Raw genomic sequence first — 22,751 nt, 5'->3', positions numbered from 1 at the left:
TCTTACTCTTGTACGCCCCTTGTCTCGTCTTTTTCAGGCTGCCTTGCGCTCCCCAAGCTCAACCTCCAGTTTTTGACCCTCCACGACTACTTGCTTAGGAACTTCAACCTGTTCCGCCTTGAGTCCACCTACGAGATCAGACAGGACATCGAAGACGTAGTGTGGCGCATGAAACCCTGGTAGGCCGTCCACTATCTGCAGCGAGGAACGTTTCGAGTGAAACTCCCATTATTCGCCAGGGTATAGTCGACTAAACCCTGCTATGAATTCTAAAAACCTATGAATAATTGACGCCGCCTCCAAATAATGGGTTGTTTGCATATTGATGTAAAACACTTAAAACATAAAATGCTATTCTGTCTGCATTGATTGGTTTAGTATGGTCTGTTACAGACAGAGAATCATCCGTAAAGCGTCCGCACCATACATCTGTCATATACACAATCATTAACTCATGTTACATAACTTTATTCAGTAGGTCAGTTTTCAGCACAAACAAACCAGCTTCACATGATTTTTTTTTTTTTTTTTTTCAAATAACAAAGGCTAGGTTAAAAAAAAAAAAATGACTATGCGAGGGTTGACTGGAGTATTGCTCTGGCTATTTGTAACTGAGCAAGAGCGCACTTACTAAGTCCTTTCTAACTTTTACGAATGAAGAGCTCTCACGGTGCGACGGCACGGCACATTGATTATATTTAATTCAAAGACTGTGACAGTCGCTATGGCGCATTTGGAAACCCATTGCTTAACATAATAAGTGCTCCCATTATGTCAAACGGTGTCGCAACTTTTTACTTGTTGTTCCAGTGGAAAGTAAACAACTCAGCGGCGGTGCTGTCTGTCGCTGCCCCAAATCCAACTCATTTCAAGCTTGACAGCGGCCCGCGGCACTTGTCACACCTCTCACCATCTCCCTCCTTTCCGTCTGTCCTTAACGCACACTCACACTCACAGGCAGTCCGAGTACGGCGGCGTGGTGTTCGGCGGCTGGGCCAGGATGGCCCAGACCATCACCGCCTTCACCATCGTGGAGGTGGCCAAGCCCAATATTGGCGAGAGCTGGCCTGCACGCGTGCGGGCCGACGTCACTGTCCACCTCAACGTTCAGGATCACATCAAGAACGAGTGGGAAGGTAACGGCTTAAGAGTGGAAACTGACTGGAATTGTTTACAATCCGACCACGTGAGCTCCACATAACACTCTAGCCTCTTAATGTCTTAAACCGTGGGATCTTCATGGGGTGTGTGATATAATGTGTGGAATTATGCAATTGGAAATTTTAAAATTGAATCTGTTACAGCCCACCACCGCCTTTTTTCCCTATTTACTTTTATTGTTGAAATATTCGCTTCTTAACATAATGAACCGCAAATGAGGTGTTCAGTGTGTATAGGGAGTTAAATAGTATATTGCTCTACTTAAAATTTATTAATATGTTTTGAAATTGCCAAAATTGTTGTATTACGTTACAATCTATTTCCGAACTTGAGTAATTTTTTTCAATTAAAATTTAGAAATAGAATTCGAATATTTATTGAAATTGTACAGTCGTATAGTTCGTAGAAGGTGCAAGAACATGTCCATTCTTTAGAGGCCACTTTGGGAAATACACAATTATTACCGGTTTACAGTATTTTAGACTTAAAAGCATAATATAATTGTGGCATAAAATTACTACTTTTTAAAAAACATTTTCATGGACGTTTTTAATCCCATTAACCGGTTGTACATGAAATATTTTTTTTACTTATTTCTTTTTTCCGTTTATTCTTAATTACTATTTTAATAGGCGTAAAATGTAGAATTTAGTAAACGTTTAGTCGTGCATATTGTTTAGAAGTGAATATTTGAACAACAAAAAATGAACCCAGAAAATTGGTAAAATAAGATTTTGAATTTAAAAACAAATCACCACAGGTAATATTAATTATTGTTATGGTATTAATAATATGTATACCGGTACATTATTATTACTCATGTAATATGATTTAAAAAAGAAAAAATCACTCAGTCATTTTTATCTCTTTGTGAGGCTTGTGGTGTCTGTTTTGACCAATAAGATTCCTTGCTCCAAATTTGCAATAATGGATGTCAAACTTTCACATACTTTCTTTAAGCCATTGCAGAACACTTAATATTCCTCCCTCTGCAGCGAGACCTTTTTTAAATGGCATTCTTTAATAATCTATTTCCTCAAATTTAAATGCAGACTTGAGTATCACTTCCTATCCTGCCTTCCGCTACTATAATAAGGACTTCATGTTTTAAAGATCAGGCGCACGCTGACGGGGCATTTTTTCACTCGTTGCTCTCCGCCGACCCCCACCAGGCCACTGATCTGTCCCCGTCCACCTTTCTGTCTTACCTGACTCTCAAACGATTTCGCTCTCTCCTCCACAGGGCTGCGTAAGCACGATGTTTGCTTTCTGATCACGGTGCGGCCCAACATGCCCTACGGCACACGCTTTGACCGGCGCCAAGCCTTCGTGGAGCAGACGGGCCTCGTGTACGTGCGGGGCTGCGAGGTGCAGGGCATGCTGGATGATCGGGGTCGTGTCATAGAGGAAGGTACGGCTGGAAAGCGTACACACACCCTCACTCGTACACAAACACGGAGCGTGACACGTAATATCCATCCTTGCCATCAAAGCAATCATCCCCAGCAGCTGATCCTTGGGAGAGGGTCACAAGTGGCGTTGTCATGGTGACAGCCACTGTAAGACTTGACCTGTTCGCATTAACGTTACATTAACCTGAGGTCGACGGACACAACGCCCCGGGAGCTTCGGGCCCTGCCCCTGCGCCCCCGCTCCACCTTATTCGATTCATTTAATTTCGCCGCATAGGTTAGATGTGGATGTGCAAACCTTGAAGTATGTGCTTGTCGTGCAGAATCATGCCACCATTGACTCGTGTGAATCAATGTCTGTTCGTTTGTCTTTGGGGGATTCATTCGACTTTCAAGTAACCCATCGACTTCAAATGATAAGTAATATAACAAAACTATTCCGGGACTATGGTTGCCCCATTCAGTTCTATATACGGAACTAGGATGAAAAGAAATCGATCCCTTTTATGTATGGATAGTCTTACTTTTTACAGTATTTTTTTAAGCATACATTTTCCTTAACAGAGCATATTAACCAAAAAATACTGGGTTAGGTGTCAGGAGTCGCCTTGCGGCGATGAGGAGGTGGACCCAAGAAGCGAGGAAGCAGGGGTAGGTGAAGCTTTAAGGAGATTTATTGTGGAGCTTGGTGGGGACGAACAACGGGGCGTGGGCATAGAAACAACACAGGCAACTGAACGAGACTAACTGGACGATGACAAGGACCAAACACGAGGCGGGAACGAGCCAGGCGGACAGGGAACGAAGACAAGTGCAACAACGGGAGCAAGTCGTGAGAGTCCGAGGTGACGTGGCAACAGGAGGCAAACAGGGTAATGACCCGACACTGCGTTGTCGGTCTGGAAGGTTTAAATAGTCCGGGTACTTAGGGGAGCAGATGGGAAGCAGGTGCGTGATGATGACTAGGAACAGGTGCGTAGCTGGTGAGAACGAAAACAATAACAAAGGCACATGGCAGGGAGGTGATGAAAACAATAACAAAAGGCACATGGCAGGAAGGAGGGAAGAAAATAACAAAAACACTGACGTGGCAGACACGGGTCATGACAGTACCCCCCCCTCAAGGGACGGCTTCCAGACGTCCCAAACGAAAACAGTCAAAAATGAAACCAAGTCCAAGAACGAGGGTGGGCGGAAGGGGGCCGGTAGGTGGGACCAAGGCCCGCGAACTAGGCCGGTCTGGCGGATGTCCAGGGGGCCAGACCAGCGAGCCCCGACGGGGCCATTCGGGCGGACGTCCGGGAGGCGGGACCAAGGCCCGCGAACTAGGCCGGTCTGGCGGATGTCCAGGGGGCCAGACCAGCGAGCCCCGACGGGGCCATTCGGGCGGACGTCCGGGAGGCGGGACCAAGGCCCGCGAACTAGGCCAGTCTGGCGGATGTCCAGGGGGCCAGACCAGCGAGTCCCGACGGGGCCATTCAGGCGGGCGTCCGGGAGGCCCGATCAACAAGTCCACCCGTGAACACTCAGGCGGACGTCCGGGCGCACCCGAGACCGGAACGTGGAGCGGCGGCTGGTCGTCCAGCCCCGCCGAGTCAGGAACGTGGAGCGGCGGCTGGTCGTCGAACCCCGCCGAGACAGGAACGTGGAGCGGCGGCAGGTCGTCGAGCCCCGCCGAAGCAGGAACGTGGAGCTGTGGCTGGTCGTCGAACGCCGGCGGGACGGGAACTTGGAGCGGCGGATGATCGTCGAGTGCCCGCGGGACAGGAACGTGGAGCGGCGGCTGGTCCTCGAACCCCGCCGAGACAGGAACGTGGAGCGGCGGCTGGTCCTCGAACCCCGCCGAGACAGGAACGTGGAGCGGCGGCTGGTCCTCGAACCCCGCCGAGACCGGAACGTGGAGCGGCGGCTGGTCCTCGAACCCCGCTGAGACAGGAACGTGGAGCGGCGGCAGGTCATCGCACCCCGCCGGGACAGGAACGTGGAGCGGCGGCTGGTCCTCGAACCCCGCCGAGACAGGAACGTGGAGCGGCGGCTGGTCCTCGAACCCCGCCGAGACCGGAACGTGGCACGGCGGCTGGTCCTCCAACCCCGCTGAGACAGGAACGTGGAGCGGCGGCGGTTCGTCGGATGCCGCCGAGGCAAGGGCGGCAGGCGGCGGCTGGTCATCGTCCACCGCTGAGGCAGGAATCTGGAGCGGTAGTGGATCGTCGGACGCCGCCGACACGGAGGCGAGAAGTGGCGGTGGTTCATCTGGCACCGCAGGGCCAGAGGCGAGAGGCGACGGCGGTTCATCGGACGCCGCCGAGAACGGGACTTGGAGCCGCGGCGGGCCGGGCGCAGCGGCGACCGGGACTGGTAGCGGACGCAGGGCGTGCTCCGCCGCGACAGGGACTTGTGACGGACGCAAGGCGTGCTCCGCCAGAACTGGGACTTGTGGCGGACGCGGGGCCTGCTCCGCCGGAACAGGGACTGGGGGCGGACGCAGAACGTGCTCCGCCGGGATAGGGACTTGTGGCGGACGCATGGCGTGCTCCGCCGGAACAGGGACTTGTGGCGGACGCAGGACGTGCTCCGCCAGAACAGGGACTTGTGGCGGAGGCATGGCGTGCTCCGCCGGAACAGGGACTTGGGGCGGACGCATGGAGTGCTCCGCCGGAACAGGGACTTGGGACGGACGCATGGAGTGCTCCGCCGGAACAGGGACTGGTGGCGGAGGCATGGCGTGCTCCGCCGGAACAGGGACTTGGAGCGGACGCATGGAGTGCTCCGCCGGAACAGGGACTTGTGGCGGAGGCATGGCGTGCTCCGCCGGAACAGGGACTTGGGGCGGACGCATGGAGTGCTCCGCCGGAACAGGGACTTGGGGCGGACGCAGGGCGTGCTCCGCCAGAACAGGGACTTGTGGCGGACACAGAACGTGCTCCGCCAGAACAGGGACTGGTGGCGGACGCAGGGCGTGCTCCGCTGGAACAGGGACTGGTGGCGGACGCAGGGCTGGGTCCGCCGGACCAGGGATTTGAAACGCTGGCGAGGCGCCGGAGCGGGGGTCAGCAGCTCTCGGGAGGCCAGAACGGGCCCCCACAGCTCGGGGTGAACCGGGACAGGGCGTATCAACTGGCGGGGAGCCGGAACGGGGTTCAGCAGCTGGCAGGAAGTCCGGACGGGACTCCACCGCTGGGGGGGAGCCGGAACAGGGTTCAGCAGCTGGCAGAGAGCCGGGACGGGGCTCGGCAGCTGGCGGGGAGCCGGGAAGGGGCTCGGCAGCTGGCGGGGAGCCGGGACGGGGCTCAGCAGCTGGCAGAGAGCCGGGATGGGACGCTGCGGCTGGAGAGGAGCCGGGGCAGGGCTCAGCAGCTGGCGGGGGGGCGACAGAGGGCCGGGCGCAGCAGTCGGACCGGGCACAGCCGAACCGGGGGCCCTGATCCCTATCAGCCTGCCGCCATAGGGAATCAGGGGAAGGGGGAACACGAGGGACCGAGGTTACTGGGGCTGGTGAACGTGAGCTAGGGGGTGCCAGGGGAACGTGAGCAGGTGCTAAAACCGATGGTGAACGAGGTGTGCGACGTGACCGTGACTTCCGAGATTTTGGACGTGAAGCGCGCGAGGTGGAGTGGGAGGTGGTCTTGAAAGACTCGAACGAAAAGGGTGTCAGGAATGGTTCGGGGGGAAGAAGGTGACTGGTACTAACTGTGTCCGGGGTGCGCTGAGCGTCTAACAAGGCGTAAATGTAGTCAGCATCGTACTCGTGATCCGAGTCGACAAAAACGTGCGGGGCGTAGTGCTCAAAAACTTCTGCTAAATCATTATCAACTAAAGCGTGAGTGGGTGAATTGGCCTGGTGATCAAAATTGTCGTCGGAATCGGAATCAATGGTACAGTGGGGAGGAAGGTTGGGAGGGAAGTCGAGGGCGTTACCGTGAAACGAAGACGAGGTACGGGGCTGGTCGGCAGGCTGGTGAGGGGCAGGCACCGGAGGCTGCACGGTCGGTGCAGCTGACGTGGGGGCTGCATGGGTTGCTGCAGCTGACGTGGAGGCGACGTGGGTTGCTGCTTCTGACGTGGAGGCGACGTGGGTTGCTGCAGCTGGCGTGGAGGCGACGTGGGTTGCTGCAGCTGGCATGGAGGTGACGTGGGTTGCGGCAGATGACGTGGAGGCGGGACCCCTTTCAGCCAGCTGTCGGTCGGCCAGCTGTGCCAGCCTCATGCTCTCCACCATCTTGACCTCCAGCTCCGCCATCTGAGCTGTCAGCTCCATGATAGCCTCCCGGGGTGGTACCGCGGCGGCGCCCTTCTCCGCGATCGAGGCCACCTGCTCCGCTATCTGGGCCAGTCGTGCCCCCAGCTCAGCGCGGCGGGAGTCCAAAAGGTAGGCAGTCTTTTCGAACAAGTCCTCGTAATCTGGGGAAGCGGGGAGCGTGGCAGACGTGGCGCTGAGCTGATCGGCGGGTTGGTGGGGGGGGTCCGTGCGGCGGTGTCCATGACGCCGCTGCGAGCCCCTCGCTGGGTCCTTTTTTCGGGGTCGGGTCATTCTGTCAGGAGTCGCCTTGCGGCGATGAGGAGGTGGACCCAAGAAGCGAGGAAGCAGGGGTAGGTGAAGCTTTAAGGAGATTTATTGTGGAGCTTGGTGGGGACGAACAACGGGGCGTGGGCATAGAAACAACACAGGCAACTGAACGAGACTAACTGGACGATGACAAGGACCAAACACGAGGCGGGAACGAGCCAGGCGGACAGGGAACGAAGACAAGTGCAACAACGGGAGCAAGTCGTGAGAGTCCGAGGTGACGTGGCAACAGGAGGCAAACAGGGTAATGACCCGACACTGCGTTGTCGGTCTGGAAGGTTTAAATAGTCCGGGTACTTAGGGGAGCAGATGGGAAGCAGGTGCGTGATGATGACTAGGAACAGGTGCGTGATGATGACTAGGAACAGGTGCGTAGCTGGTGAGAACGAAAACAATAACAAAGGCACATGGCAGGGAGGTGATGAAAACAATAACAAAAGGCACATGGCAGGAAGGAGGGAAGAAAATAACAAAAACACTGACGTGGCAGACACGGGTCATGACATTAGGAGCTCAATCACAAATTCAACTCGTAATATAAATTTTACACATCCGAAATCCAATGAAGGAAAGTCATTGTGAAAAACATAATTACAAAATACTGTTATTTGTAAATACTTTTAAAACTATTCAATTCAGTCGAATACACCACAAACGCTAGATCTTTAATGTTCGAACTGATAAACTTTAATTTGACTTTTGGGAGTTTCTTAACAATTGCAGAGTCTCCATTGTCATATTTTGTGCTTCACACATTTTTAATGGATGACTAATCTGGACTGCTGGCAGGGAGGGACATCCTTGAATTAGACATTGCTAGGATGGCAGGCTTTGTTTCTCCAAAATCTGTCGTACCTTTCAGCATTAATGGTGCCTTAACAGATGTGAAAATTACCGTTGCACCAATAACAGTCCGGATGGTCCTTTTCCTCTTTGACCCGGAGGACTTGACGCCCATGATTTTCCAAAACAATTTGTAATGTGTACTCGTCAGACCACATCACGCTTTACTACTTTGCGTCAGTCCGTCTCTGATGAGCTTGGGCCCAGTGAAACGAGAGCGTTGCTGATGGCTTTTGCTTTTCATGGTCGAGTTTTAATTTGTATTTGTGGAGATAGTGAAGAGCTGTGTTAACTGGCAATTATCAACTTTTCAATGTTTTGTTGCTCCTGGAATATGTTGCAGGCGAAAAATTCAAACTGAGAGGATATTTAAAAAAAAATGCATGTTGAAAGGATACACAAGTCATTGCATTCTGTTTTAATTACGTTTTCCACAACATCCCAACTTCAATGGAATTGGGATTTGTATACTTACTTGTGAATTTAATCCTTTCCTCATTGATCTGATGTCTCAAGAGATGTGCTGCAGTCTCGTGAGAGGTGCTGAGGTCTCACTGGATATGGAAGCTTATTTTCTCAGAATTTTGCTCGCTTGGTGAATTGCACATCCTCAGAGGCTACTTTAGTAGTGGCCAATCAAAAGCCAGAGGAGCGTCTGATTAAACTCACTCTGGGACACTTAAAAGCTGAGCCAAGTTCTTCTTCCGAGTTGGGCCGCAACTAAAGGGGGAACAGCGCTCGCGGGCGAGCTGTCATCTCTGCTGACTTCACGCGAGCGGCTGTCTGCTTCCCCTCCGCTTTGAGATACCAGCCGCTGGAACGGTGACAGGGCGTCAGTCATTCTTGGAGCCATGACAACCCAATAAACAACTCGGTGCGCCGGCTACCGCTTGGTCTCCTGAGGGAGCGTGACAGACAGGACAGGAGGTTCATACGGAGGCGAACAAGATGAAAAACACAGCAGAAACCAGCGAGGGTTAGTTTGTACGTCATTCTCTATTTATGACGTTTCACTTAGCGACTAGATGCCACGCCCCAATTAGTCATCCACTTAAGAAAAATGCTTCTCTTCGTTGGACACCTCATTGTTATCATCTCAGTTCACAGCTGCAGTTGAAATGTTTGCTAACCAAAACATCAGCACCAAAGCAGATTATTAAGGGGGTGGTGCCAATAGAAACGTCTCAAATGTTGTGACGTCTTAAAAGATAAGGTGTCCTGTAGACTGACAGGGTTTTGCTCCATAATTTTGTGGGCTTCAATGCAGTATTACCACAAGTATTGACCATCCTTCTAATACAGGTGTGGGCAAACTACGGCCCGGGGGCCAAATGCGGCCCGTTAAACGTTTTAATCCGGCCCGCCGAACTTGAAAAAAATTAAATGAATAAACCTTGTTAAAGTTTTATTTTCTAAATACTGTGGTGTGTCAAAGACGGATGTTTTGTTGTAATGCTTTTGTTCATTATCATTTAAAATTAAATGTATTATTTTTTTTTCTCCGATGAGGTTACCAAAACACTCCATACATCTGCTCCTGGTCCGGACCTTCTGTCAAATTTCAGAACCTATTGTGGCCCACCAATCAAAAACTTTGCCCACCCCTGTTCTAATAGATGCCTTGCCATGATTTGTTTTCACCCATTACCCATTCATGACAAATAAATATTTCCCCTTTTCAGGAAGATTTCACTACGTGGCATTTTGCAACATTGTTGCGAAACAAAACAGCAGTACCGACGTCGTCTCTCTTTCAGCGTGTGTTGTAAACGAGTTCCCGTCATTGTATTGCCACGTGGAGGTGACGTGTTTAACATTGATTAGAATTACAATTGATTGTGGCGTGATGTGTGCTTCCTTGTCCATTATCTGTACTGCTTCTTCTCACTGGGGCCATGAGGGGGGCTGGAGCATATCCAAGCTGTCTTCAAGCAGTCGGCGAGGTACACCCTGAACAAGTTGCCAGCCAATCGCAGGGCACATAGAGACGAACAACCATCCGCGCTCACACTCACACCTAGGGGCAATTTAGAGCGCCCAATCAAACTGCCATGCATGTTTTTGGAATGTGGGAAAAAACCGTAGTACCCGCAGAAAACCCACATGGGCACGGGGAGAACATGTAAACTCCACACAGGAAGGCCAGAGCCGGAATCAAAGCCACAACCTCTATTGTTCACAAACAGCGTTAAGGGTGGTCTTATCTATGTAGAAGCAGTCAGTTTTAAATTTTATTTTAAACTCCAGTTTCACTAAATGTTCAAATACATTGGTGATAGTCCACTTTTGTAACGAAGAAGGAAATATTTAACTCTGTCTTTCCTAGAAAGTAAAATATGCAACAGTTACATGATGATATGATATTTATCGCTTTCCCCTCCAGCAAATGCTGTTCCTCGCTCGCACCAAACACCGCCGGCAGCCATCGGTGTTTATTTTGCACTTCTCGTTTGTCACAGCACGTATGCCCTCGCCCTTCTCTCCTCTGTTTGCATTAAATATGCAGCACGCAAAGCCTTTTTCCATATAGTTGTCCGGCTGGAGGAACCCGCCCTACCGTTTTGATCCACCCCCCACCATCCCACCTGAGGTGGTTAAGTGATAGCCTGGCTAACTGGGCGGTCAGTTCGTGTCACATCGATCACGCAGCCTAGTGAGAAATTGTGTGGCGTTTACATCTGTAGAAGTAACACCGGTGTTTTTGCAAAAAAAACACGAAGTTTGTGAAAATATGCTTTACTGGTCAGATTACACTTGATACTGTATTTACACTCGCTGGATGCTTTATTAGGTACCCCTCCACAATCTAATGTAAGGATTAGTAAAATTTTGCCTTTACGACGACGACCATAAATGCAGACATCTTCAAATTTTGTTGAATTTGGGTTGAATCTCTCAGGCAGCTTTGTCTTGAGAGGATATTTGCGAGAGTATACATGATAGATAATGCTTCTCAAATTTGGTCTTGCGGACTGGGTCTTAATTTTGAAAATCTATCGCCTCCCTTTGAAGGACACCTGACCTGAATGACCTTAGTGACCCTAAAATGGCTGCTTCAAGTGTCTACAAAATTCCAGGTTCATTCAGAACATTCAAGATCTCTCGGGTTAGGTCGTAACATGTTGATCCTATTCCTTCATCCGTGTTTCCAATCGTATATTGCTTACATGCTGCAATGCCTCCTGCAGAGCTACATGACTTGATGTTGTTCCAGACCACCAGAATAATAAACATATTGTTAGCTTAATACCTGGCTGAGCGCTCTCATCAAAGCTGAGCATTAATGTCTTTGTCAAAGCATCCTTTTTTCATTATGTGTCAGGTCTTATGAGATTGCGCCATACCCACTGAGGATATTAAGTAGCCCGCAGTGGTGTTGATTTAATGCTGCACTGATAGTTTAAATACTATGAGGACTCTCACTCACATCCCGGGCCCAGCTGTCCAAAGTTTTTTTCTCCACAGTGAAGGTAGCGCTTTCACTCTGAAGCTATCGCCACTTTTTTTTTTTTTTTTCATTTCTAAAGCCAGGAGGGTTTAAACAATTCCAGCATAGCCACACATATCAACACACACGGGCACAGGCATGCAAACACACAACAGGAGGTCAACCGGATCGAGTGTCACTCTCCACTGCAGCTTACTCATTCGTTGGGCCGATTCCTCAAAATCACGTCATTGTATGTACAGTAAGGATGCACGCTAATGTTATTACTGTGCCTTAGCTTTGATGCTGCTGTTTTATGCTCTGCGAGCTATACTTTGTTTCAGTCGTCCATTTTCTCTACTAGGCTAGCATTATACTACAGGGGACCCTTGTCTCATCGAGAGAAGGATGATCATTTATGATCATTGCACAGAGTCAGTTCTGTAATGAGTTTTTAATGACATCCACCTGGCTAATGACACCGGAGAATGTGTTTCTTGTTCTGTTGGACTCGACTCGATACGGTGGACCACAGTATTCTCTTGGCTGGTCTGCAACACCAGGTGGTAGTGCTCTAGAGTTGTTTCAATCTTACTTGGCAGGCAGGACTTTTCGTGTTAGCCTTGGTTGCTCCGAGTCCCACTCTGAACGACTGCCGTATGGTGGTCCGCAGGGTTCAATATTGGGGCCCCTGTTGTTTTGATTGCATTTGCTGCCCCTGGGTTCTATGGGAAGAAATCATGGTTTGGATTTCAGTCATTGTCAGTGATTTTAAATTGGGCCGACAAATTGGTGCTGTTGTTGAAGCCTTTTTTTTTTTTTAATCTTGGGCAGCTGGCTAAAGTAAAGTCATTCCTTTCACAACAGCACTTAGCTTTACTATGTCTGAAAACTACTGTTGACTGGAGAGGACGACACTCCCCCTCCCTTTCCTCTGCTGCCATTTTTGTTTCTTTAAATTGTCATTGTCACCTTGTTCCTATGCAGGTCCCGAACCAAAACCTAAGCTACGGGGCGACTCGCGAACATTCCGCGTCTGGCTGGACCCCAACCAATATCAGCAGGACATGACAAGCAGCATTCAGGCAGGCACGGAGGACCCGTACGAGACGTTCAACATCATCATGAGACGCAAGCCGAAGGAGAATAACTTTAAGGTTTGAAGCGCATCAACGGTCTCTGTGGGTGTTGTAGCTGTAAGGTTGGGGCCGGGGCACGTCTGAGATTACGGCCCATCCAAGGCCCTTCTCAGTAGAAGCTTAGCGTAGGAACCCTGCCTTCAAAGATAAAGGCTTATTAAGGTTAAGAGGAGGCGAAGTCTCAATGTTTTTATGTAGGTCAAGTTAAGTTTAAACCCCAAAAGAACTTGTGCGTCAAACCCCACCTCGTGTTTTTGTTTGAAAGTTACTCAACTGGGGCTTTGTCAAATCTGCCATTTTCCAATGCGGGGCACATGAATCTGCCATTTCCTACCCACAACAAAAGAACGACAGATGTTTTTCGCAAGACTTTAGGAGATGATGTGTATTCGCCGAACATTCTTCGGCATCTTTGATGTTCAGCACAGATAAAAGCAAACATGTTTCCTTCCCGCTGATTGACGCACCGGGCACGAGGCACCGTTGAAGCTCATTAAAACCAAATTGACAGATGTACAAGTTTAACGTGGTACCATCAAAGCCTCCCGTGAGATGTTGTCATGAAAACACAAAACTCCCACAATTACCTGTCTTTCTCTTCCATGCCTGTCACAATAGGCCGTTCTGGAAACAATCAGAAACCTGATGAACACCGAGTGCGTCGTCCCGGACTGGCTGCACGACATCATCCTAGGCTACGGCGACCCGGGGAGCGCTCACTACTCCAAGATGCCCAATCAGATCTCCACGTTGGACTTCAACGACACCTTTCTGTCCTTGGACCACCTGCGCTCGTGCTTCCCCGGTTCGTCCATTAAGGTGGTCGAGGAGAACCCTGAACTGCAAGTCCCGCCTTTCAGGTGAATGTCAAATTGTTGTTTTTAATTTGGAAAAAAAAAAAAACGGGTATCTTATCTATCATCTGGTCTCTCTGTTACAAGAATAAAGTTTCCAGTCTCAAGCCAAACTGACAAAGGGAAGAAGAGAAAAGCAAATGATGAAGTCAAGGTGGAAGAGGAGGACAAACCCTTGATTGTTGAGCCCTATGTCACCCCCAATCGTGGGCCCTACCCATATAACCAGCCCAAGAGGTGAACAATCCACTCTTAAAGACACTTTTTTTACCGGCCCGCATCTATTCATCACGTTTGGGCGGTTTAATTTTCGTGGTACTACGGGAAACTGCGAAAACCACATCGCACTGAACCATCGGTCAAAATGATAAGCTAAAATGTAACAAAGAGGAGACTGTGTGACTCTCCACAGTTGATATTAATCTTTTTTTTTTTTTTTTTTGCTAATGTTAGCATGTTTGTTCATTTCTTGCCATGTAGCTTCAAAAATTCCAATGAAATGGCGGATGACTGACCCATATGCCTTTGGCTTTGATTTCCGAAGTACCGTATTTTCCGAACTTTTGGCTTACCCTTTTCCTCGATTTTGAACCTTGCGGCTAAAACAACGGTGCAGCTTTTCTGTGGATTTTTCTTTTACCGGTAGTTCAGAAAATACGCTAAATAAATCTCGATTTTTTTTTTATTTTTCCCCTGGGTCTGTTCTGTTTTAATTAGCAAAATTGTGACCGTGTTACCTTTATGCGCATTCACAGTACAAATTTGTTCTGTACAAGCAGTAAACAACTAATTTTTTCAACATCGAAAACTGCGGCTTATAGTCTGGTGCGGCTTGTATATAATTTTTTATTTATATATATATATATATATATATATATATATATATATATATATATATATATATTTTTTTTTTTTTTTTTAGAGTTGCTGCGGCTTAGTCCAGAAAATACAGTAAATGAGAGGATAGAGATAGATAGAATCAGAAATCCCTTTATTGTCATTGTACTCAAGTGTGCAACGAGATTAGAGATAGCATGCGTGTTTGTTTTAGTATGTGAGGCTAATGTTAGCATTCATGCTTATTCCAGCCAATGATGATTCAGACATATGTTATACTGCAGCCTCTATATTCATTGCAATACTATCGTTACTATGCTAGTTTTGTCGTTTTAAATCGTTCGGATCCTCAGACGTCATTTAATGTGATCATCTCGCTGTCTGTTTCATTCTACATTCATCTCCTTCTTGCTCCACCCTGGCCTCAATGTTTCTGAATTGCATTGTCCAATTTCAACCTCAAATCAGTTTAGGCTGTCTGACTAATTACCTGCCTTAATAACATGCTTCCAGGAACACCATTCACTTCACGCCTACTCAGATCGAAGCCATCCGAGCCGGCATGCAGCCAGGGCTCACCATGGTAAGTAGCTCGATACAGTATTGACTCGTTTTAAATGCCACTAGCAATGGCGAGTGTGTGGAAACCCACGACCCCCCAAACATTATAGCGTCATGGAAAGGGAACCAATATTTATTTATTTATTTTTTTCAACCGTGTCTTTGAAGTGAACATTCCACTGGATTTGCACATCTATAATAGTGAATGTGCCACTCAACCCACTTTGACCATCCAGGTCCAGACCACTACTTTTGTTTCTACCGTCTTGCAACTTCACACGTACCTTTTTAGCAAAAGTGTTATGATTGGTCCTTGAGGAATGCTTGTGGTTAATTTAAGGATACAAGTCATGAAACGGCCAAAGTCGCTTTGCTTTATGGCCACTAGTAACAGTAAACACACGGCGGTCGCCTCCCCCATCCGCCCGCCTCCTCTTTCATGTCGGCTGATTACACGCTGATTTATTCGGGAATGCTAAATTGCACTCATTATTTTTCAGCGCAAATGACTCACCTGAGATGCTTAGTAAAGTATTTTTTTTTTTCATTTGTAACACCCCCCCCTGCTAAAACAAGCCGTATTTCATGTTGATGGGAGGCCTCAAGGATACCGATGCTTCCTATAACTTTGAATAAATATAGTGAAGCCTCACTGGACAAACATATGTACAGGATGTTTTGTTCCAATCTGAAAACATAATAGAAATGGACTTCATTCACTACATGTCATAAAACCGTCATTGACTGTTCACACAATGTTTTAAGTCATATCGTAAATTTCCGCAATTCATACTCAATAAGCTATGAGCCCAAATCTGTTAAGTATAAATTCAAACTCATTTTACAAAAATAATCTTAAAAATATGTAACGTACAGATTTCTGGGGGTTTGAAAATTATACACCGGATTTATACTTGTGTATCTGTAACTTCCCACTAACAACACAACCCGACATACCAAGATGTTAGTCTTTCAGAGTTGAAACACTTCAGTAATAATGTATTTTTATGCATTTTTTTATTGTTTGTTACAATGACTATTTTTTATGATTTTCTTTTTAAGTTTTAAGTGGATTGTTTATGATAGCATTATTTTTCCTGTATATATTATTATCTCTATTTTGGCTTTAACGCACAATTCATTTAATTCTCTCTACATCTTGTTCTTTGTCTCTAGGTTGTGGGCCCACCGGGTACCGGCAAGACCGACGTGGCCGTTCAGATCATATCCAACATCTACCACAACTTTCCCGATCAGAGGACGCTCATCGTCACCCACTCCAATCAGGTTCGCCCACTGTCGTGTACATGACCCGACAAGTAAAGGTTGGTGTCTTTATGGGCCGTGTCTCATGTCGTCTCTCGTCCACCAGGCTCTGAACCAGCTGTTTGAAAAGATCATGGCCCTGGACATTGACGAGCGCCATCTCCTGCGTCTGGGCCACGGGGAAGAGGAGCTGGAGACCGAGAAGGACTTCAGCAGGTGAGGGACGGGCGAGTGCGGCGATGACACTCCATAGATAGCGGTGTGAGATGTCGTCGATGCAAACAAACTTTCTTGATCTTATAACTCAATCAAAGTCGACAGACACGCACGCACACACAATCTTTGCCCAGCTGCCCACACGCATAACAAGTCTCAGCCAAAACAGAGACAGAGCCACATGATACTCCCATATGTGTATCTTGGTGAGACATTCTCAGCTTCTTAGGCTTCTTCCACAGCTCACCCAGTGATTAACCCTCTCGTCACTACTCCGGACCGCCAAGCATGCCGTGAGGTGCAAGTACAGCTACAGCTCAGCTTTTAAATCCAGCCTACTGAGCATTTATGACCTATAATAGATGTTGTATTTATTGAGGCATTGTTTCCTGAAATTGTTTTTTTTTTTTTATATTTTGATTGATTTTAACCTTTTTTTTTTTTTTACACATTTTTTTTCATGGATATTAATGAAAGTATCAGGTATCAGTCCTTCCTCACCGTGCAATGCACTGACAAAAGTCCAATAGAGCCTTAATGTTTCCATAAAAATCTCTTATATACATTAACTCCCCTTTTGATTAATTATGCACCAAGTATTTTACGGCAGCGACATAATGAGGAAGTGTATGTCATGGTGTAATCACACAAATATAAAGGAATGACAGACTACATGTCAGGGTTTAAAAGCATTAGAATATTACATCAATTCTACAGCCCGTCGTTTTTTGGGAGTAGCGGGTTAATCCTTAAAAATTTAGTGTGGAGGTTTTGAATGAATAAGTGCAAGAGGCCAGTTTGGTACATTTTATTCAATGTGTTGCATGCGTTCTATTTCAATCCATTTAATATCCGTCACCAGCTCTCACATTGAAAAGAAAAAAGATTCAATTTTGGAGTATACGGTAGAGCCCATCTAGTGTGAACTTTAACAACCTAGTAAATGTTTAGTAAACTGTAAAATGTCCAAACGTATCAGATTTCTACTGGATTGTGGTGCCACAAGACGAGTAATTTACATAACCGCCCGCACTCCGAGTGTCTCTGCCCATGACTTACTTGGCGGCTCGGCTTGGTAAACCCGACAACTAAGCGGAGCTGTATTATTTGATGCATAGATTGTGTTAGCTTGTTTTAACTTGATTGTTTGAGAATTCGTCCACAAGGGTATGGGGGTGGGTGATGGTGATTCGTGTCCGCTGCATGCGCCATATACTCAGATCGCACATGAATTGTCAATTGTGAAAGTGTTGCCTCCACGAGTAATACTATAATTGCTGCTTTTTCATTTGTATATGAGGCCTCAAATAATTAGCCACGCCCCTTCTTTCTATTGCCCATATCGTCACTGCCTCAATGGTTCTCACATTTTGGTAGTTGGGATGGGATGAGCATTGACTCATTTGCAGGGTTTTATCACCATGACTACTGTGAGCGAGTCACATGCGACAAGGTGAGCGGCAGTGCAGAATCTGGAGGAAAGAAAAACATTTCTCAAAAAGACAAGAGACAGATTTGTCTATGTGGTGCATGCATTTAACATCACTATCATGATTTGAAAATGCAATAAAATACAAATTCCGTAGCCAAGTAGCCGTCCCACTCGCTACGGCCTTGATTTTCATATTAATAAAATTTGTTCTTGCGTCTTCACGCTATAGTTCTAGATCCTTGGGTTATGTCGATGAAAGCATGTCACGGACATGTTAGTCTAACACCTGCGTTTTTAATTGCGGAAAAAAAAGGCTCCTCAAATATGAGTCACTACCCTTTAAAATTTTCCAAGCAGCTTTGAATATAAATAGGCCAGTGCCATTGAGTATTAATGAACATTTTCATGCCGTTACTATTTATAATTCCCTTATAGGCGACTTTGTTAATTACTGCCTTGTCCATCTGAAGCGCAGATAAAATTGCACCCTATAGCGGGAGAAAGGTGGGGGGGCAGGGGAGGTTATGCATGTGCCTCCGTTGCCTGTTTCGCGCATGCGCGCTATTCAGAATGAACGTAGCGCTCGCTTATGAATAGCGGTCGAGCAAGTCTGTTTGTGAATTATGCAGAGAAAAAAAAAAGAACGTGAGGGAGGGCGGGGTGCTCATGAAAAGAAAAGCACTCTCACTAGTAGCGTTTAATGCGATCCCCGCCTGCCTGTGGACGCCTCGTTATAACATGCGAGTGCCTCTGCTCCTTCCACCCCGGTGTCACAGAGCGCCGGAGTTTTAATTAACACCGCATATGCGAGCAAAGAAAACGCAAAGCAGTGCGAGCGGTGGAAGCCGAACAAATGGGATGATGATGCCGTTATGCATTTCCTTCCGTTTTAATTTGATTGTCGGAGTACATCACCCTCCAGCTACCGACAGTCCAAATTTAGTCAAGTGCAGCCATTCTCATCGTGCGGAACGCCGGTTCCCTCTAGTGGTGCGTGAGAGAATCCCTGCAGTACCATTCAGTTGTATTTAACATCTAAGTTGAATTTGTTTCCATTTAATATTTTAAAAAAATGTTTGCTTTCAAATTATTATTTTAATTTATTTTACGTGCAATATGTTTGAAGATGGATGGATGAATTTCCCCGAAAAAGCGGAAATGCCAAAAGTCCAGCCTGCCAAAAAAGCAACACATTTTGAAATGTGTTGTACTGTTAAAGTTTCACTGCAACCATACCTTACACCGCTTATTTCTAAACTTTTTGCTCGTTAGTCAAAGCAAAAAAAAAAACGTCCCACTAGGTGCTACTTGGTGCAAATTAGTTTCGTGTCTCTGCGCCAAGGTTACAAGCAATAACGTGTGTTGGCCTCGATGTGAGAGCAGCTGCATCACAGGTGAGTCCTCCTGGGCATCAAGGTCACTTGACTTTTTTCTTCTTTTTTTTTTTTTTTTTAAATTAGAGTCAGGCAAAACGAGGTGTAGCTTTTGCCATTGTCTTTTGAGTCATGTGCTGACTGAGGATCTTTGCGCACGGTCTAAAAATAGCGCAACCTCTATGAAACCTCCCACTTCCTGTCTGTGTGTACTTAATGCCGCTCTCTGATTGCGTTGCGTTAACACTAATCAGCTGCATGAAGACGAGCGCACACACAGCCATCAAGGACGTGCTTAACTTGCTTGTTCTCCACTAAAGGACACAACTGCTACAGCTGTCAAAGCTTGAATGTAATGTCAAATCTAACTCATTTAGTGCCATTGACGGGTAAAGACGTCAAATAAGAAGAAAATGGCTTCGATCGAGTTTCGCTTTTTTTTTTATTATATATGCTGCGCTTGACTCAGAATTAAAAACAATATGAATAAGAAGTCCTAGAGTTGTGAAATGAGAAAAAAAAGTTGTTTTTAGGACAATATCTTAAGATGAATTTTTATCAGTAAAACAGTATTTTCGGGGGAGGAATAATAATAAATCTATGCATATGACTTCACTTCAGTTACATTATTATTGGAGTCAGGTTTAACCTTGTCAACATAAGAACAACGTTTGACATTTTAGGACAAAATGGTTTGCCATTTTACGTCAATGAAAAAGTAAGAATACGTCAAACTAAATTAGAAATGTGAACAAAATATTGAACCTTAACGTCAGCGTTGATTATTATCTGCAGGTACGGCCGGGTGAACTATGTCCTGGCCCGACGACTGGAGCTACTCACGGAGGTGGGGAGGTTTCAGGAGAGCTTGGGCGTCCCCGGTGATGTCTCCTACACCTGCGAGACAGCGGGACACTTCTACCTCTATCAGGTATGCGGCAATTCTGTTTTTCTGTCGCAGGAACACCTGCGTCACATCACATGCTTCATCTCTGCTCGTTCAATATGGTTCGATGCTGATTTTTGGCAAAAAAAAAAAATAAATCATCCGATTTAAAAATAAAATATATATTAAAAATATTTAGTTTTTGTTCCCAGAATGCATTGCATGGTTCAAGGTATTTGATTAAGTTATTAGGACATTAATCAATGTGTCATATTAAACACATTTGATTTCTTTCACTCTGATTTTGGTTAATATTTTTAGAATTTTTTTTAGAGGTGTCTAAAGTATTATTAGTCCGATTAATTTGAAACCTTACTGTCATCGACTTGTTGCTGTGTTTTCCGAGAGACCGCAAATAACCTACGCAGAGCGATCGAGACAGTGTCAGCCTTCAGTGTTTATTCTCGACACCTAATTATCACCGGACTCTTGAGTCGTAGGAAAGATGAGTTCAACGCTATGCTGTTTATTCAAGATGCATTCCCTGCATGAGACAAGCTCTGAAATGGAGAGCCCCTGAAAGTTTTTTTAGGGGTTAGCTGTACTTCAGGTTGTATGTGTGTATGTGTTTCTGGATGTGGGCACTTATTAAAAATCACCAGCTAAACATCAACAGTAAGATTCTATTCCCCGCCCGCCGTCGCCATTTCTTGAAAATCTTGTAATTCGGTCACTGGTCAGGCAAGGTACAGCTGTATTCCAATCGTGCTTTTCATAGGTTGTTTACGCCTGAACTCTTGAGCCAGCTTGGTAAAGTCGTCGTCAAAGTTGCTTTCCACAGAGGGTCTCGATATTTTTAGACTGTGGCTGCCCGCTGGTTGGTTGAAGCCGCTTTATTAGGTTCACAGCTGGAGCGCTCCCCCAAGAGTGTGCCGATCTGCTCTCATTTGGCTTCAGGAAGAAAAAAAAAAAGATGTTCAAGGCAAGTTGTCTGATGTAGCATTTAGAATGGGCATAGACGTACGTACAACATCCGCCCCCCCTTCCTGTAGTGTGCGTGCTTGGATCCATCTGACATTTCAGTGCTTAAGTGTTTTGAGGGATTTCTTTGTATTTAGAGGACGAATAGAGTAAATTTTCATGAATTGCCATCTTCTACAATACATATGACATACACTGTATCCACAAATACTGTAATTTGTATCTTTCAAAGGTACAAGAAAATCTCCATTGAAACAAATGGCATGTCCCTTTTGTCTAAATAGTGTTAAGTCCTTGAAAATAGGGGTAAATGTGGAAATTAGCAGCAATTCCGAAATATCAATCCTATTCACGACTTGTTCCATAAAAAAATCCATCAAATTCATAAAACCTCATTGTCCGTCGCTATGTTTAATGGCTCGTAACATCTGCAGGTGATCTCCCGGTGGGAAGAGTACCTGAGCAAAGTGAAGCCCAAACAGGGTGCGGAGTCGGAGGTGGAGGCCGTGGCGGCGCTCTTCCCCTTCCACAAGTATTTCTCCAACGCCCCCCAGCCCGTGTTCAAGGGCCGCTCCTACGAGGAGGACATGGACATCGCGGAGGGCTGCTACCGGCACATTAAGAAGATATTTACCCAGCTGGAGGTAAGAAGGTCATGCTCATAAACACGCACGCACACTCATTCATGAGTGTTGATAAATCATCACAATCTTACATTGACTATGTGTGAATGATGTCACACTCCCAACAGCCAATTGGGGCTTGAGGTGTTGATCACCTGCAGATGACGGGATGAAGGAGAAGGGCTTTATTTGGAATAATACTGAATGGTATTGCGGATATATTAAAGTTCATGACAAGTCAAAGTGGAGTTTGACACAAAATCAAAAGTTTGCAGGGTTTCACGTTTGATTGCACCATTTGCATCGATTAAAATCTAACAAGTCACTCTTAGTTGCTTATATGGAATATGCGTCAAATCCATTTTGTCTAAAAAGCACTAAATACATTATGTATCCACGTCTAGCGTTGCTTCCATCAAAGCCTTAGCAGAGGTCTCTCAAAGTGCTCTTGTCTACCCTTTTTCCCCCACTCTTATCATTTCTACTTAGCACATCGAGTAATCCTATCGAGATAACAATAACATATCAGATTTATGGGAACAGCGAAGGGGACCTGCGAAAAAGCAATAAAGGCGTTATTGACTGGAGGTAATATCCCAACATGGCTGGTGACCTTGATTTATCCGAAACCCATCACCTCTCACCCTCCTCGCTCCTCCTCCCCTCCTCCCTCGGCCTCGCCCATGCAGCAGCAGGACGCCCACTCGCGAGAGGGAGGCATCGATGCTGAATTTGCGCATTTCTCTGCCAGGTACACACGCTCGACACCGAATGGGCAGAGACTCGTTGATTTCCTTAGTAGACTTCCCGGTCCACACAAATGCACATACGATGTCGCCGCTGCACTGTTTTTATATCAAGACTGTTCAGTCGTGATTCAAGCGTCCCAAAGGGAATATATCAATTAAAAAAATAAAAATAAATAAAAAGAAGTCATATTTCATCCTTCTTGTAATTCATTTATGTGAGAATTGGCAAGCCACTTCCTGGTTTATGATGCGCTTCCTCTAGATCCCCTCAGATTCAGAAATGTACCTTCTTATGTTACTCTCAGCTATTTGCTGAAAACCTCACCCGTTCGTCTATTATAGCGTTCTTTCTGAAACGCCTTAAGAAGCCCCCAAAGCCCTGCATAAGGAGTCTAGTAGTGACTGGTGTCAAGGAAGTATAGCG

The 22,751-nt window shown here is 46.5% G+C and overlaps 1 protein-coding gene across 2 annotated transcripts in view; it reads left to right on the top strand.

The window, feature by feature from the left end:
- Positions 1–22,751, top strand: part of aqr (aquarius intron-binding spliceosomal factor) — a 55,195-nt gene that overhangs the window by 13,939 nt on the left and 18,505 nt on the right. For both annotated transcript variants that reach the window (XM_088313876.1, XM_088313867.1), the window contains exons 17-27: positions 38–179; positions 958–1,136; positions 2,405–2,572; positions 12,398–12,567; positions 13,168–13,409; positions 13,491–13,640; positions 14,754–14,823; positions 15,978–16,088; positions 16,174–16,283; positions 19,884–20,019; positions 21,390–21,599. In XM_088313876.1, the coding sequence (XP_088170002.1) occupies positions 38–179; positions 958–1,136; positions 2,405–2,572; positions 12,398–12,567; positions 13,168–13,409; positions 13,491–13,640; positions 14,754–14,823; positions 15,978–16,088; positions 16,174–16,283; positions 19,884–20,019; positions 21,390–21,599 (1,688 nt within the window). The remainder of the gene's footprint in view (positions 1–37; positions 180–957; positions 1,137–2,404; positions 2,573–12,397; positions 12,568–13,167; positions 13,410–13,490; positions 13,641–14,753; positions 14,824–15,977; positions 16,089–16,173; positions 16,284–19,883; positions 20,020–21,389; positions 21,600–22,751) is intronic.

This window comes from Idiotropiscis lumnitzeri, chromosome 1 (genome assembly GCF_059441095.1).
Source record: "Idiotropiscis lumnitzeri isolate Australia: NSW breed Sydney's pygmy pipehorse chromosome 1, RoL_Ilum_1.0, whole genome shotgun sequence".
Classification (NCBI taxonomy): Eukaryota; Metazoa; Chordata; class Actinopteri; order Syngnathiformes; family Syngnathidae; genus Idiotropiscis; species Idiotropiscis lumnitzeri.
The sequence above is the reverse complement of the archived record's forward strand: the minus strand, read 5'-3'. Positions and strand labels throughout refer to the sequence as shown.